Genomic DNA, 16,770 nt, shown 5'->3' with positions numbered 1-16,770 from the left:
TGACGAAGGTACCATTTAGCATGGATATAATAACATTATCTTATCTATAGACCTTATTCAAATTTAGCCAATTGTCCCAATAACATCCAATGTGGTATGTGGTAATATTATTTTTCTGGTGCAAAATTTAATCCAGGATTATTCAGGGCATTTGATTATCCTGAAGATTTCATCCCTTCAGTAAAGACTGATTTCTCAGCCTTTCTTTGTCTTTCATGTCACTGACATTTTGAAGTATACAGGCCATTTATTTTGTAGAATGGTTCTCAGTTTGGATTTGTCTGATGATTTTTCATTACACTTTGTGTTGTGTAGTTTTGCTGAAAATGCTACAAAGGTACATCGTCTCTATCTCAGTGAATCACAGTAGGAGGCACATGACCTGAGATGGTCCCATTATTCGCGATACTGAATTTGATCATTTGGCTAAGGTCATGTCCACCAAAATTCTCAACCGTAAAGTTACTATTTTCCACCTATAATTAGTAATTAATTTGAAGCTGTATAAGCATCCTATTCCTTATCAAACTTCCACTCACATTTTATCATCCTTTAGGATTCTTGTCTGAATCAATTATCAAGATGATGGTGACAAATTAATGCTTTTTAAACTCTAACATCCCTTCTATGTTTTATATCACATTTTGTTTTAACATTTGTCTTCAGTCCTATCTATCTATCTATGTAATCTATTTATTTATTATCAGTATTGTCTCTTGAATTCTTATTTATTCAGTAAGATATAACCTATTACTGTCATTGTTCATAGTGTTGCTCCTGTGGAAGCTCCATTATTTTGGAGCTTTTTATTTCTTTCTTGCACATGATGCTCTAGGCTTATCTTGCACTTTCCCTGTCCCAATTTTAGAACCTACAATTTCTTAAGGAAACCTTTTAGTGAGGAGTGATATTCAGAAACAGGGTATGTTGCCTAGGTGTGTTCATTGCTAATGAAGTGCCATTGTTTGTAATTCCTCTTCCATAGACAGAGCTAAGAAACATAAATAAATAAATGTGGGTATAAAGAATACATACCTATATTTCTCCCTATACCTATATTTATATTTGTATTATGTAAAATTATAAATTTATACTGATAACTCTAGTTCCAATACAACACTACAGAGGTTATTCTAATCTTCCCCTTTCTTACATTTCTAATTCCTTTTTCCAAAATAAGAAATCTGAATCTCACTGTCATTGATGCATTTACTCAATCCTAGAACGTACAGAAATTAGGTTCAGATACACTAATTTGCCAACTGAGAATAACACAATTACTCAATAGACTACAAGATTCATTTGGAGTTCTTTTTTTTTCTTTTGATTGATTGTATACAGTATATAGTAAAAGTACTGTGTTTAAAAGGTAATGATGCTAATTTTTTTCAGTACAGTATAGTTACATTTTCATTTGGAAAAAATTGATTTCATTTGTTTCCATTTGTATTTCAGTTCTTGGCTTTTCTCTCCTTGTTTATTTAAACATATAGTTGGTATGCAAAATATTAACGTTTCCAAAATCCAAACTACGTAAAAACATAAACCCATGGATACTTCCACCCTATTCAAACACCACCCTCATAGATAATCTATCACACTCTGGTTTATTCCCTCTGCACTGTTTTCGCAAGGCAATGCACATAGATATATATTTTTTTCATTATCCCCCATACACATACTTCCCTTTTGCTTATGAAAAAAAAAAGGATACATCCTATAGTTACTCTTACTCTTTGCTCTTTTTTACTTAGCTATATTGGAATTTGCTCCATATTAGCTTATTCTGCTTTTGTTTATTGTAGTTTAAAGCTGAATATTATTTCAGTATGTATATGTATCATAGATTCTTTCTTCAATTTTAAGAGTTCTTAGTTTATCAGAAATATCAGGTCTATGTGTGAGATATATGTTGCAGCTATGTTTCTCCGACTTTTTAATTTGGATCGCTAATCTTCTTACCATGATTTTTGCCATGCCAAAGTTTTTTATGTCAAATTAATTTACATTTCTCTTGTTGTATCAGGACTTTTTATTCCTATTTAGAAAGTCTTTTCCTATACACAGGCTATGGAAAAATTCACTTTTTCTCTTAGACTCAGCATGGTATCATTTTTCGTACCTAGATATCTGGTGTATTGGAATTCAGTTTTTGATATAGTGTGAAGTCTGGATCAAATATTGCCTTTTTTCTAAATATTATCCAGTTGTCCTAGCAGTATTTGTTCCAGGCACTATGCCAGGTTCTATAATAACAAGATAAATAGGAACCAGTCCCTGTCTTTATGGTTTCTAAATAGGAAACAGATATTGTAATAAATAATCGCGATATAGTAAGAAAAATGCTTCAAAAGAGAATGCAGTGAGCTCCATTTCGAGTGTAGTGGTCAGGCACAGGCTTACCAATGTGAACACAATGACACCGGATATTGACAGATAAGCAGAAGTTTCTCATTCCAGCAAGAATAGGATGATATTTCTGAGAGAAGGAAGGGCATAGACAAAGCCCAGAGGTTAAAAACAGCAAAATGTGCTCTGAGGGGGTGTAGTGAACATTTGGAAAAGAGTGGGAGGAGAACTGCTCCAGGTGTGCCTAGATTGGTAGACAGGACCAAATCATAGAGCCCTTATATTCCACACAATGGGAACAAAGATTTTAAACAGTGAGGGATAACACCAGATTTCCAGGTTGTCAGAGCCATGCTTGCAGCCCTGTGGAGGGTGCTTGGACAGAGCAAGATTAGAAGCATCATTCTGGCTCATTGGCTGCTTATGATCAGATTTTAGGGATGCAAGTTTATACAACTGGCATAAAGTTGACCTCAATGAATTACCAAGTGTTAGAGAAAGGCTATGTGCTGGGGTGGGAGGGGAGTTACTGGCCAGGAGGCTTATCCCTAAGACCTTGTGTTGTTCATGAGGGGAATGAAATCATGGCTGTTGATTCAACAGAAAACACAGGGAAGGATCCATGTCTGCCCTTCATGGGAGTATGGCCATCGATCAATTCATGTGGTTTCATAAGAATTACAGCAATGTAACCTTGTATTATACGCACACAGATACACACACTCTAATGTACTTCTGCATGCTTCATGCTTCTGGCTCTTGTGTCATGAGAACTCACAAAATGGATAGACATCCAGCACTCAGCTCTGCAGACTCACAAGCAAATCCTTTCATGGAATTGGCAGAGTTTTTGGTGGGGGGCATTCTCTATTTCTGCAGGAGCATTTGTAACAGTTTCATCTTTTGATCTGAATTGTTTCAAGATCTGTTTCACAATTCTAGAATTAAACAATCTAAAACTATGGTTCATCCAGGGCCTCTCCATATGCCTGTTTTCTACTCTGTGTTTTTAACTCATCAGACACAATGCATTTGACAGTTTTATTACAGTGGAATTTCATTTTATTTCAGAACTCTAAAGCAAATAAAAAGGTACAATCATTTGAAGGTAAAATATTTCATGAACACCAGCTATCAGAGAGGTAGTTTGGTGTTACACTAAGGAAGATAAAAAAGAAAAGATATGGGCTATTGATGACATGATGGAGCAACCAACCACAACAGCCCTGAATGGGCTACCTTCGGGCTTTATCAAGAAAGATGAAACAAATGAACAAAAACTCTGGGGGTGTTTATGCCACAGTTTTTCTTGCTTCTGTTCCTAGCAGATTAAGGTAATCTCTAAGGTTTTACCATATAGAAGGGTACTAACTGCCATGTAGGGGATGGAAGATGGAATTTTCTAAAATCAACAAAGTCTTTAAAACTACCTTAGCCACTGGTACCTGAAGCCACAAAGCCTTACACATGGATTTCCACTTCACTACTTGAGGTTCCCTGTACTCCATTTATAAGACGGGAATCTTAAGAAGGAAACTGTAAAAACTGAAATAAAGCAGTATCATCTGTGACCAACTGCAGGCTCCATGTCTGACCAGCAAAGGAGGTGCTCTCTAAGGAAGGGGTCTCAGGCAGTGAGCAAAGGTCTTGGCAGGGGTTCTCCTTTCCTAAATGCAGGAGAGCAGACCAGGTTTCCCAAGCTTTGAGGAGAGCTTATAGGAAGGGCAAGATATATGCATAAAATGGAAGAATTTGAAATGGAAGATATGTCAAATATTTCCTGTGTTTTTTTATGAAAAGTGATAGAAGGAGAAACGGGGACTGGAAACTGGGAAGTCATCTAAACGAGGAGGATGAAGTTGTCAGAGTCCTGTGTCTAGGAAAAGGGAGAAAGGAGGAGGCAGGGCTGGCAGGTGAAAATTTGTATCTGAGCTGGGGGCTCCAAGTCACAAGGGGCAAGTCAAGAAGCCTCAGTGGTGCATGAAGATTTCTAAACAGAGGCAGAGAATAGAAAGAAGCAAGTTGCAGGATCATTGGCAGGTGGAGCTGAAGAGAGAACAGAGGGGTGGCGTGTGCTGGGGTGGGGAGAACCTTCAAAGGACCAGGGATGCCCTCCCCTCACCCAAGGCTACACCTAGCCTCATGTCTTCTTCACTTTCCTGGCCCCACGCAGCCACCTGGCCACCACACCCAGCAGCTTCCCACAAAGCCACATAGTGCCCAGAGTGAGCCCCAGCAGAAACACAAAGATATCAATGAGGTACTGCTCATGCCATGGCTGCTGGAAGGCATAGGGCTTGAGGTGCGCCGCTCCCCCAGTCTGGAGGATGTGGTCGATCCAGCCCACCAGCCGCTGTGCGGGGCTCAGGGGCTGAGAGTGCAGGATGACACTGGCTGCCACCACTGCCGACTTGTACCTGTTGGCAGAGACAGAGAGGGTGTGTTACTGACGTAGCCTCACAAGTCTTACAGACTTTGTATTGCATGAGCACACACACAAGCATACAAACACTTTTCTAACACATGCACCAAGGCTGGGCTGCAAAGAAAATTTGTTGGCATGGCCTTGCCACTGTCTCACTGAATCCTCTTGAAAAGTTCAATAAAAACACCCACATACAAAAACAAATGATTAATTCTAAAAGTGTTAAACTGTAGGAAAGTGATTAAATCTCTAAGAACTAGTCCATATCCCTAGGATGCTTATGGTATACTAAAGGAAAAAATACATATGACCATATATGAGAGAATATGTACCTGATTCAGGGTTTGTGTTTCTGAAACCATAATAAGGTATTCAGTCCTTCTTGATTATAAGATCATTGGCTGGATGGGCAGTAACCAAGAAGGTCACTATGCCGCTTTTATTTCCTCACTTAACTGAAATTCATGGAAACTTTTTGTGGCAGGCTCTGCAGTAAGCACTGGGAACATAGTTGAAAAAAAGAGAGACACATTGCTGTACTTATGAAGCTGACTCTCTACTCTCTTGTTTTGGGGGCCAGACAATTAATAAAAACATAAATAAATGGAGTCATTACAAATCTTGAAAAGTATTAGGAAGGAAATAGTTATTATGATTGGGCTGAGTGGGAGAGGAGGCTAGTTAGGATTGTCAAAGACACAACCCTGTCTATGGAGGAAACATTGGAGAAGAGACCCAAATGTCATGAAGCAGCCAGTCCTGTGAAGAGAAGGGAAGGGTGTTCTAAGGAGCAGCACAGACAAAGAAGCCAGAGGTGAGAAGAGCAGGCACATTGGGGAAACACACAAAGAAACCCCCTGCTTCAGTTGGAATTCCACTAGAGGGGCTTCCAAATATAAGATCAGTCAAAGAGATCTTGTGTATATAATTTGTCACCATCACAACCTTAAGGTAGGAAAGTAATTCTCAGCATCTAACCTAAATTAGTCTTCCTAGAGACTTACTAGAGAAAACAGGTGGGCTGTTAGCATCACACACATGTTATTCCATGTCACAGAAGTTTCAGCTATTATTGTGAAAAATACATACGGAGTATCCCTTTTGTTTTCTATCTTCATTCAGCCTTAGTGACCACATGCTCGGAGAGCCACATACCTCTTGTCTTCTATGACTTGTTTCATCGTAAGTGTCAGTGTGTCGGCTGTGACCTGATTCAACCGGATGGAGATACCATAATTTTTGGCTACTACTCGGACCATGTTTCCATGCTGGTCTCCATTGACTGGTAATCCCACCATGGGCACACCATGCCGGATGGCCTCCATTACACTGTTCTGCCCACCATGAGTGACAAAAAGACGGATGCTGGGGTGAGCTGTGGCAAATAAGAAAGAGAGTGGAACACTTCAGGATGAAAAATTCTGGAATACCAGGTAAAGCAGAAAAGTCAGATGAAACACCAATGAAATCAAGGTCTGTTGAGAAAATGAATTCACTGATTTTGCTTGGGACACACTTAAGTGTGAACATTCCAGGATACAAGATTCAAGCCTCCCTTTCTGTAGAGATTCCTCACCTCAGCCCCAATCCATCTAAGTCTCTGAATACAGGGAAAGCTGCAGAGAAGAATGATAAGCAAGGCATATTTCTCCATCCATGCAGCCATCCTTCTCTCTTCACCTCATCTCTCCCTTTACTTCCTGCTCTCTGTTCCTTCTGTTTTCTCCATTTGAAGAATGCTGTGAAAGCAAGGAATAATAAACCGTACACTTCTACTTCCGTATTTCTAGTTCCTGTCTGCCTGTCCCACCCTTATTTAGAGCAAGCTAGTGACTTTTGATAATGAAGAGTTAAATCTATGTTTCTAAACAGAAATGTGGATTCGAATATACTTGTTTCCTTTGAAAATGAAAACATTTTTCATTGTCCCATGTCTTATAAAGTAAATATACAGAAACATGTATCTTAATTTACCAAGCTGACTTTGAGCCATAAACTTAGTTATGAATCTCTGATCCAGTCACTGAGGATGTCAGTGAGAGGTCTCCAAAAAGTATCACAAGGACAATAAAACCTATTGAACTTTAAGGAGCTCTGTTACCAAATGACTCAATACCTGGCTATGTGATTACTCAGCTTGGCACTAATATTGTGGCACATCCTTCAAACAATATTGGCATCAATGTTGTGAATGTATGAGTCCTTCGCATCCTTAGTAGATAAAAAAGATGTATTTATATAGGTGTATGTGTGTTTGTGTAATGGCACATTACTAAACAGGTGGTCAGAAGACCACAGAACAGGGGCAACATACTCCCAGATATATACTCTTGGAGTTTACATATTATCTTAGATTGTGTTGGGGTGACTCTGTTCAGTGTCAAATGTAGTAGGGTCAAGGCAACATGACCACATACATATCACCTCTGGTTGGAAACTTCAGGCCTCGCTTGGGTTAGAAAGAAAAAGAGAAAGTGGCTGTTTTCACCATTTTTGAAGTACAGCCTGATTCCCAAAGAATTCCAGTTAGCTGTTCTTTTCCTGCCCTCTGAGCATTACCTTTACCTATGAGTAGCTACTACCTAGGCTGGTACAAATGCTCAGCTAGAGGTCAGAACACTGGTGAGCACCAAAGACAGGTCAATGGAAAGAGAAGAGCAGACCTAAGCAGTCCTTACCCAGGAGGTCACTCTGAGGAAGCCAGTCCACGATTTTCACATTTGTGGCCAAATGAACATCTTTGGGCCAATGAGAACTCTGACATTTCCATATCACCCCTTGAGGGAGGTGGGCAAAGGCACTGTGCATCTTCTTGAGGTCTTCCTGGGACTGATGGGTGTTCAATGTGGAGCCAAAGGCCACAAGGACAAACCCAGCATCCCCGAAGTTGGCAATGAAGTTCTCCAAGTCCTAGAGAGAGATGACAAAAGAAAGGAGGTGACAAAATTGTTTGAGAACGCCTAAGTGTCCATGAAATGAAACCCAGTCTATTTACTAAACACACCCTCCCATCAGTGCCTTGTCTTCACTCTCCCGAAGCTATTATTATGGCTCCTGGCACAGCTCAGTGACCTCTGCACTGCGCTCATATTGTGTCTGGATGACCTAGAAGTCATTTTCTGATATCTGAGGACATGTTTTTGCATATAAATTATAAATTTGTGATTTTTTTAAGTTTTTGTTCCTGTTACTGATGTCTAGCTCATCCTATTGGGATCACAGAAAACACTTTGATGAGTTCAGTCTTCTGAAATGTATTGAGGTTTATATTGTAGCCTAACATACGGACTATCTTGGGGAATATACTGTGTGCATTTGAGAAGAAGGTGTAGTCTGCTGTTGTTGGGTGGAGTATTCTCTAAATTTCTATTAGGTCCAGTTGGTTTATGATGGTGTTCAAGATAACTCTTTCTGCCAGCCCGCCGCCATGGCCGCCTACAAACTGGTGCTGATCCGGCACGGCGAGAGCGCATGGAACCTGGAGAACCGCTTCAGCGGCTGGTACGACGCCGACCTCAGCCCGGCGGGCCACGAGGAGGCGAAGCGCGGCGGGCAGGCGCTACGAGATGCTGGCTATGAGTTTGACATCTGCTTCACCTCAGTGCAGAAGAGAGCGATCCGGACCCTCTGGACAGTGCTAGATGCCATTGATCAGATGTGGCTGCCAGTGGTGAGGACTTGGCGCCTCAACGAGCGGCACTATGGGGGTCTAACCGGTCTCAATAAAGCAGAAACTGCTGCAAAGCATGGTGAGGCCCAGGTGAAGATCTGGAGGCGCTCCTATGATGTCCCACCACCTCCGATGGAGCCCGACCATCCTTTCTACAGCAACATCAGTAAGGATCGCAGGTATGCAGACCTCACAGAAGATCAGCTACCCTCCTGTGAGAGTCTGAAGGATACTATTGCCAGAGCTCTGCCCTTCTGGAATGAAGAAATAGTTCCCCAGATCAAGGAGGGGAAACGTGTACTGATTGCAGCCCATGGCAACAGCCTCCGGGGCATTGTCAAGCATCTGGAGGGTCTCTCTGAAGAGGCTATCATGGAGCTGAACCTGCCGACTGGTATTCCCATTGTCTATGAATTGGACAAGAACTTGAAGCCTATCAAGCCCATGCAGTTTCTGGGGGATGAAGAGACGGTGCGCAAAGCCATGGAAGCTGTGGCTGCCCAGGGCAAGGCCAAGAAGTGAAGGCCGGCGGGGAGGATACTGTCCCCAGGAGCACCCTCCCTGCCTGTCTTGTCCCTCTGCCCCTCCCACCTGCACATGTCACACTGACCACATCTGTAGACATCTTGAGTTGTAGCTGCAGATGGGGACCAGTGGCTCCCATTTTCATTTAGCCATTTTGTCGCCTGCACCCACTCCCTTCATACAATCTAGTCAGAATAGCAGTTCTGGAGCACAGGTTCTCAGTCTAAGCTATGGAAAAGCTCCCCTTATCCAAGAGTTTAAAAGTAGTGACTTGGGTTTTTGCGAGTGCTTTGTTTACTAAGGACTTTGGGGAGGAACCATGCTAAGTCATGACCAGTGAGGAGAAGCAACAGAGCCTGTCTGTCCCCATGAGCAGAGTCTGTCCTCTGCTCTTCTGCAGTCAGGCCACTGCCCACTGCCTGGGGGCTCTAGTCATTCCAGTGGAAGACGAATGTAACCTGCGTGGTGATGTGACAACTGTTTCCTCCCTGACCCCAGAGGATCTGGCTCTAGGTTGGGATCAATCCTGAATTTCGTTATGTGTTAATTTACTTTTATTAAAAAAGTATAGTATATATAAATAATACAAAACAATAACCCTCCTGGGGTTTCTTGTGGCGGTTGAAATAGTCCCACATGTGGTCATCAGAAAATAAGCCATTCCTCATACCAATGTAGGATCAGCTCCTTGACCTCTGAGGGGCAGGAGTGCTTCCTGGTGTGTGTATTAGAATCCCTTCCTGCCTTGTTTCATGGCAGTGAAATGCCTCTTGGTCCTGTCCAAGTGTGTCTTTCACTGATTTCTGAATCATGTTCTAGTTGCTTGACCCTGCCACATGGGTCCAGTGTTCATCTGAGCATAACTGTACTAAATCCTTTTTCCATGTCAGTATAATAAAGGAGTGATGTGCAATAAAAAAAAAAAAAAAGATAACTCTTTCTTTATTGATCATTTGTGTAGATAATCTTTCCATTACTAAAAATGGGGTATTGAAGTCCCAAGCTATTGCTGTAGTAATGTCTATTTTGTCCTCAATTCCATCAATTATTGCTTCACATATTTTGGTGCTCTGTTGTTTGGTGCATATATACTTATAGCTCTTATATATTGTTGATGATATTTCATATATTATTTTTAAATGATACTTATAATATTATAATTATGTGAATGCAAACATAAAATTTTATATTATATAATGCCTTTCTTTGTCTCTTGTAAATATTTTTGACATATAGTCTATTTTGTCTGATATTTGCATAGCTACCTAGCCTATTTTGGTCCTCAGGTAATTCTTAAGAAAGATTATGATCTAATGCTCTAAAACTTAGCTTTAGCACTGTTTCATCAATTATTACTTCCAAACATTTCTTCAGACTCTTCCTCTCTCAGCATTTTTGTGACTGTCTCTAGTTCTGAGCCCCTCATTCTACTGGGTCATTCTGTAGGAAAACTTGATTCCATCCAGCATAACACTGCTTGAACTACCATCTCAATTAACAAACTGAAAACAGCTTTGTTGTTCTTGTAATTATAAAATCATTATATAAAATCAAAAGAAGCAGAGCAATAATGTTAATCAGCAGCCGCATGCCCTTGTTCTTTCAGAGAAACATTTGAAAATCAACTGGAGACTGACTCAAATAACTCCGTAGAGTTTTGAAAACCAGTCAAAGATACACAGCAAGCAACCAAATGCCCAATCAAGAAAAAGCTACTTTCAAACAGTATAAATTTCTAATCCATTTTATTTACCTTTGCCCTGGAGTGGCAGACCACAGTCCACAGGCAAAAGCTCAATTGTGCATTCCCTCCCTCAGCCGGAAGGAGCAGAATAGAAACTATTTACAACATTCTAACCTGTCTGTTGGCTACTTAGTGACTGGTTTGTCTCACCTGATTCAGAGCTCACACTGGGAATGGTGACAAAGCTCAGATTTCAAGCTGACAGAAGTCATAGAAAGCAGTGGTAGGTACCATGACGTATGAAAGCTTAAGGGATACTGCAGACCTATGAAGGCTTGGGTCAAGAAGTTATGGACAGAAGAATATAATAGAACATCTAAAGTCCAAGAAGAGTTTGGGTGAGGTTCATTGGGAAATTAAGGCATTCAAAAACAGCTGAGCATACAGAGGGAATTGGAGGAAGAAAAGCACACACAAAGGTCCAGATGAGACACATAACCAAAAAATACCTCAGAAGACCTTAATCTTGATCAAAACACTCAAAACATGCTCTTCCATGCCAGACTGAAAAGACTGACAGAAGTAACTAATTGTTCAAATGTCCAATTTTCAACAAAAGATCACAAGGCATACAAAGAAATAGTCAAAATGCATAATTTTAAAAAACGAAATAAACGTCCAGAAACCTTCCCTAAAGAAACACAGGCATTGGACTTACTACACAAATATTTTTAAAGAAACTGTCTTAGATATGCCCAAGGAGCTCATGGAAAACATGGCAAAAACTAAAGTAAACAAGAAAAACAATATATAAACACATTTAGAATATCAACAAAGAGAAACCTTTTAATTTAAAAAGGGAAATTTTTGGAGCTAAAATATGAAATCATTAAATTGAATTTTTTCTCAAGAGTTTCAATAGGTAACTCAAACGGGTAAAAGAAATAATCAGTGAACTTGAAGACAAATTATTTGAAATTTTCAAGTCTGAGAAAGAAAAAGAAAAAAAGAATGAACAAAATGTAAGGGACAATAGGACATCATCATGTGGATCAATATATGCCCTATGAGAGAAAATGAAAGGGAAAGAAAGGCTATTTGAAGAAATAATGGCAGATAACATGATTCTATACATTTAAAACCTTAAAAATAACATACACACACACTCTAAAAATTAAAAATCTGTTAGAACTAATAAACAAATTCAGCAAAGTCGAAGGAAAAAACTCAAGTCTCCAAAGTCAGCTGCATTTCCATATATTAACAATGAACAAATCAAAAAAGAAATTAGGAAAACAATTTCATCAACAATAATATCAGAGAGAATAAAATAAACTTAACCAAGGAGGTGAAAGATTTTACATTGAAAACATGAACATTTTGCTGAAAGAAAGTAAAGACACACACACAAAAATGGAAAGGCATTCTGGCTTCATGAATTGGGATACTTATTAAGATGTCAAATATGTACAATCCAAAGGGATGTACATATTCTATACAAACCCTATCAAAATACCAGTAACTTATTTTGCAACAGAAAAATCATTCTAAAATGTATAAGAACTATCAAGAACCCTGAATATTCAAAACAATATTGAAAAAGAGCAGAGAAGAAGTTCTCACAATTGCTGATTTCAAAACATATTACAAAGTTACAGTAATCCAAGTAATGTAGTACTGCCATAAAGATAGACACATGGACCAGTGGAATAGAATAGAGAGCCCAGAAATAGACTTTTGCATTACGGTCAAATAAATTTTGATGACAGTGAAATGGGAAAGTTCCCTGACCCCCCCTCGCAGGATATGTGACAAGGGTGTGGCTTGTCAGTTTGGCCGCAGCCTCCACTGCTGCTCAAACTCCTTACAGTAGGGGGAGCATGCAGATGGGCAGGTGCATGAGCCTGGGTGAGTGCTTTGGGGCTCTGGCCCCACAGCAGTGTATAAGGGTGGGTGCCTGCAACTCCTAAAGCCCAAGTGAGCACAGTGTGTGTTACAGTGCACTCTTTTAGCTTTGCAATCTACAGATGGCTTAAGTGTTAACCAGCTCAATGCCCTCTTGGAACCCAGGTTCTTGTCCGGCATCCAGAAAGAACCAGGTTGCACATGGACTTGAAGATGGTGAATGTGGGGGTTTTATTGAGTGGCAGAGATAGGATGCATGGGGAGCTGGAAAGGAGATGGAATGGGAAGATGGTCTTCCTGGAGTTCAGCTGTCCAGTGGCTGATCTCCTCTCCAATCGCTCCCAGCCGAACTCCTCTTGGTGTTCAGACTCTCCTTCTCTTCTCTCTGCCACACCATTATGCCATTCTTCTGCTCTTCTGTTCATCTCCTTTTCATCTGCTTCTGGAACCTGAGGTCTGAGGTTTATATCAGTACAGGAGAGGGGTGCGTGGAGAGCCAAAAGGCAACTTTTGTGTGTGAAAACAGGAATGCATGTTCTCAGTTAGGGCCAGAGGTTTCCAGACTTGAAGGTGGGACCTTTGCCAGGGAACTGCCCTCTTCTACCCAGTATTTCTCTGTCTCCTAGCCGTATCATCTCCCCTCTCTGCAGAGGCAAATATAACTGCCATTAGAATATGGACGATGGCCAATCTTAGCTAATTTCTGCTGACAGGTGGCACTGTTTTGGAGAAAACAGCAGTCAGATTCCTCCCAGAGGTTTATCAAAGGGTCCTTGCAAAAGGGAGCCATTGTCCGAGGCTCCAGTTGCCTGACCATTTGGAGTTTGATGGCCTCTAAGTGAGAGGAAAAAACAAGTTTTATAAGGTTAAGTATGCATGGATTAAACGTGTATTATAAAAGAAAATAATCTAGTGCCAAAGATCACAGAAATAACAAGTGAAAATACTAAAAACATTCTGCTTTGAGCTGTTTCACCCTGGTGAAAGAAATTAAACCTTGTATAGAAGCGGTTCAACTTTAGAAGAGAGATAACAGTTCTTGCCACATCTGTAGCAATTAACAAGTGTACCCTAGGAATTCTGGGGTTTGTGGGATTGCATCGTGGCCATTAATGCTTCTGCCTCTTTCTTGTGTCCCCCTATCTCTATTGCAAAAGGCCAAGATGGCCACTTTCGGTTAGACTTCTAAAGTATTACCTGGTCCCAGGGCCCATTTCTGCAACTTCCTCCTGATATCAGGGGCTGCCTGAGTAATAAATTTATTCTTCAGAATTAGTTGTCCCTTGACTGAATCAGAAGATAGGGAGGTGTGCTTTACCAAGGCCCCTCTTAGCCTCTCCAAGAAGGTAGTGGGATTTTCATTAAATCCCTGGTCTATCATAGATAGCTTGTTATAATCGAGAGGCTTGGTCTTAGTCTTGCGTAATCCCTCCATGATGCATACCTGAAAGTGTCTCCTCTTCCAGTCTCCCATTTCATCACTGGGATCCCATCCAGGGTCATTTACTGGTACTGCTTCTCTTCCAGTTGGATAAAGTTTGCCCCCTTTCCTGACACTGTATGTGAAACAAACCTCATCCCCAAATCTCTCTGCTACTTGCAGAGCAGCCTGCTTCTCAGTGTTCATCAGGATCTGATTCAAAAGTAACACAATGTCTCTTCAAGAGAGTTCAAATACCTGGGTTAAATTCTGGAAAGCCTGTATATTTCTGTCAGGGTCATGTGAAAACTTGCCAAAAATCCCCCTTAATATACTTTAAGTCCTGTAGGAGGAAGGAGACCTGCACCTTACTGGGGCCAAATTCACCTGGCATCTGTTGGAAGGGCAGGAGTGAGACTGGGGCTTGTCTAGGGTGAGGATTTCTAGGATTAGGCAAGCGAGAGACTGAAGCTGGATAGAGAGGTTGAGGTGAACCCAGAGGAGCAGAGCTGGAGGGAGCTGGCTTCTCTGCTGGGAGTGCCTCTGGGATTTGTTTCTTTAGTTCCCTGGAATTGCCCTTTGCAGCCTCTTCTAAAATGACAAGCAGGAGGGCTGGATCAATCCTACACTGTCAGCAAAGGTCTAGATTTCCCTGCAAGGTATAGAAAGACTGCACATGTGGGGCCTCAGGCCATTTGTCCTCACGTCTACAGAAAAGGTCCAGCTGCCAGATGGTATCACAATGAATGGTTCCTTCCTGAGACCAAGCCAGTCCTTCATAATTTGGCCAAACCTTTGTTCCGAGGGCTAGGAGGTGTTTTTCCTCCAGATTCTGAGGGTCAAAGCAGTCTCAGTGGTTCAGAATACACTCCAGAGGAGAATAAGCTGGGGGTGGTGAAGAGAGCTGGTTGCCCATTCTGAAAGACAGGGAAATAGAGGTGTCCCTCATTTCCCTTCCTTCTTTCAACGAAAACTCAGGGTGTGAGGGAGAGAGAAAGCAAGGGACTTTCTCTTCCATCTGTTGTCCCTGAGTCCTGGCAACTTTATGGATGCCACCCACAGGTGCCACTGTGGTCTGCACCCGTGAAGCAGGGTGGGGCTAGAGAATAGGAATTATCTCCCCTCACCTATGCCTCTATTTCTCCTGCTGTTGAAAACCTTTCAGTTCCCTGGGCCTCGTTTATGCCTGGAGCATGACCTCCCTCTATGAAGTGGGGGTTTAGTCAGCAGGAATTTGTCCTGCCCGTTTACATTGTGCCTGTTGCCTGACTTTTGATCCCTCAGATCGGGCAGATCGGGTTTTCCTTTCTAGGCCCTCAGCCTGAAACCTGGAATTGAGTTTGGGACAAAAACGGATTTCAGGGGCTGCATGTGTCTGTTTAGATTGTCTCAAATGGGCCCTGCCGAATTTGCAGTTATCAGCCAGCAGGGGTCGCTCCTCCATTATTTTCTCTATCAGAAGCAGCGTGCTGGGAAAAGGAACCCTCTCGATTAGAAAAGGAAAAAAAAGAAAGAAAAACACAGCTTAAGGTGCAAAAAGGGGAGGTCCTGCGGAAAGAACCTCTTGCTCTGTGCAAATAGGTTCCTTTAATCATTATAGCCTTCCCCCGGTTCAGGCCAGGCTGAACTCCTTGGCCAGGGGAGAAAAAGTTCCACTGGGAGGCGCTGGCCAGCTGGTTCATGGGGCCAGAATGGCAGGCCCAGTTTTTTCCCACCCCTTGTGGCTGTTGGGCATGGCTTGTACATGCTGTGGACACAGCCAGGTACCGAGCTGGGAAGAGAGGGGTTAAGGAGAGGTGCTGTGCACTGCTCATGCCTGTAGTTGTAGGAATGGGGGGTGGGGATGGCACCTCTAACAAAAAATGGAAACCACTTTGTTCTGAATCGCACCTTTGGTGGCTGAGCCAAATGCTCATTCTATTTAACATATTGTTTAATGCATAGGAAGTTTCAATTTGGGAAGTTAAAAAAATGTTTTGGAGACAGATGGTAATGATAGTTGCACAACAATATAAGTGTACTCAATGCCACTGAAGCATACCCTTAAAAATGGTTAAAGTGGTATATTTTATATTATAAATATTTGTCCACAATTAAAGCAATCAAAAAGAGAAAAAATATTTGAAAACAAGCATCTGTTATCTCATAATCTCAACTCCCATTATTCTCTTCTTAACAATTTCCACAACTGCCCCAATGCCAAGACCTGACCCACCCTCCTGGTAGCTAAGACCTCAACTAAATCCCCATGGTTTTATTCATGCAATTGAATCTTCTACTACACTAATCTAGCCAGCGTCACCCAGAGAACCCAGTGCTATGGCCATCTCACTTGCACCTCCACATGTTAAGTCCCCCGCTCCCTGACCTGGGGTGCTTTCCCTCCCAGCTCCATTCCTAAATACACCTACCACAAATGCAAAGCCCACCTCATCCATAGCTCATTCCCCAACTCTTCCTGCTTACTCAATATAAGATCAGGGGAGGAAGAATAGTCACTTTTGTACCTGGAAAGTCCAGGCCAAATCCAGGGTCTCATGGCCTCTGCACTACACAGTGGTGGGAAGGTCACCTACATCACCTGTGCTTCTGTCCTCCTCCATTAATAAAAATGAAGATGACCACACCTCCCTATAGATGGCAAGATACTAAATGTAATAACTTCTGTAAAATGGGAACCCAGTGCTCAGAGGCAACAGGCTGCCAACTCATTTTAGCTCTCCTCCCTTTGAAAACCTTCTATAGCAGTGGTTCTGAGTCGGCACTGTGCATTTGAATCACCCAGGCAGCAT

At 41.7% G+C, this 16,770-nt stretch overlaps 2 protein-coding genes across 2 annotated transcripts in view; one reads left to right on the top strand and one right to left on the bottom strand.

Moving 5' to 3' along the window:
* Positions 1-1,297: 1,297 nt before the first annotated feature.
* The window catches only part of UGT3A1 (UDP glycosyltransferase family 3 member A1), a 45,593-nt gene continuing 30,120 nt past the window's right edge, over positions 1,298-16,770 (bottom strand). Inside the window, exons 5-7 of the mRNA XM_003806659.5 lie at positions 7,453-7,684; positions 5,930-6,149; positions 1,298-4,766 (exon numbers count right to left, since the gene is read on the bottom strand). Of these exons, the coding sequence (XP_003806707.4) occupies positions 4,490-4,766; positions 5,930-6,149; positions 7,453-7,684 (729 nt within the window). The 3' untranslated portion in view covers positions 1,298-4,489. The remainder of the gene's footprint in view (positions 4,767-5,929; positions 6,150-7,452; positions 7,685-16,770) is intronic.
* Positions 8,194-9,898, top strand: LOC100980335 (phosphoglycerate mutase 1). Its single transcript, XM_034960174.3, has one exon. The coding sequence runs from the start codon at positions 8,202-8,204 to the stop codon at positions 8,964-8,966; it is 765 nt and encodes a 254-aa protein (XP_034816065.1). The 5' UTR covers positions 8,194-8,201; the 3' UTR covers positions 8,967-9,898.

Source organism: Pan paniscus, chromosome 4 (genome assembly GCF_029289425.2).
Source record: "Pan paniscus chromosome 4, NHGRI_mPanPan1-v2.0_pri, whole genome shotgun sequence".
NCBI classification, from domain to species: domain Eukaryota; kingdom Metazoa; phylum Chordata; class Mammalia; order Primates; family Hominidae; genus Pan; species Pan paniscus.
Note: the sequence above shows the minus strand (reverse complement) of the source record. Positions and strands in the feature narration are given on the sequence as shown.

Bases quoted from the DNA above. Each gene is read 5' to 3' on its own strand.
- LOC100980335 (XM_034960174.3), top strand. From the start codon at position 8,202: ATGGCCGCCTACAAACTGGTGCTGATCCGGCACGGCGAGAGCGCATGG.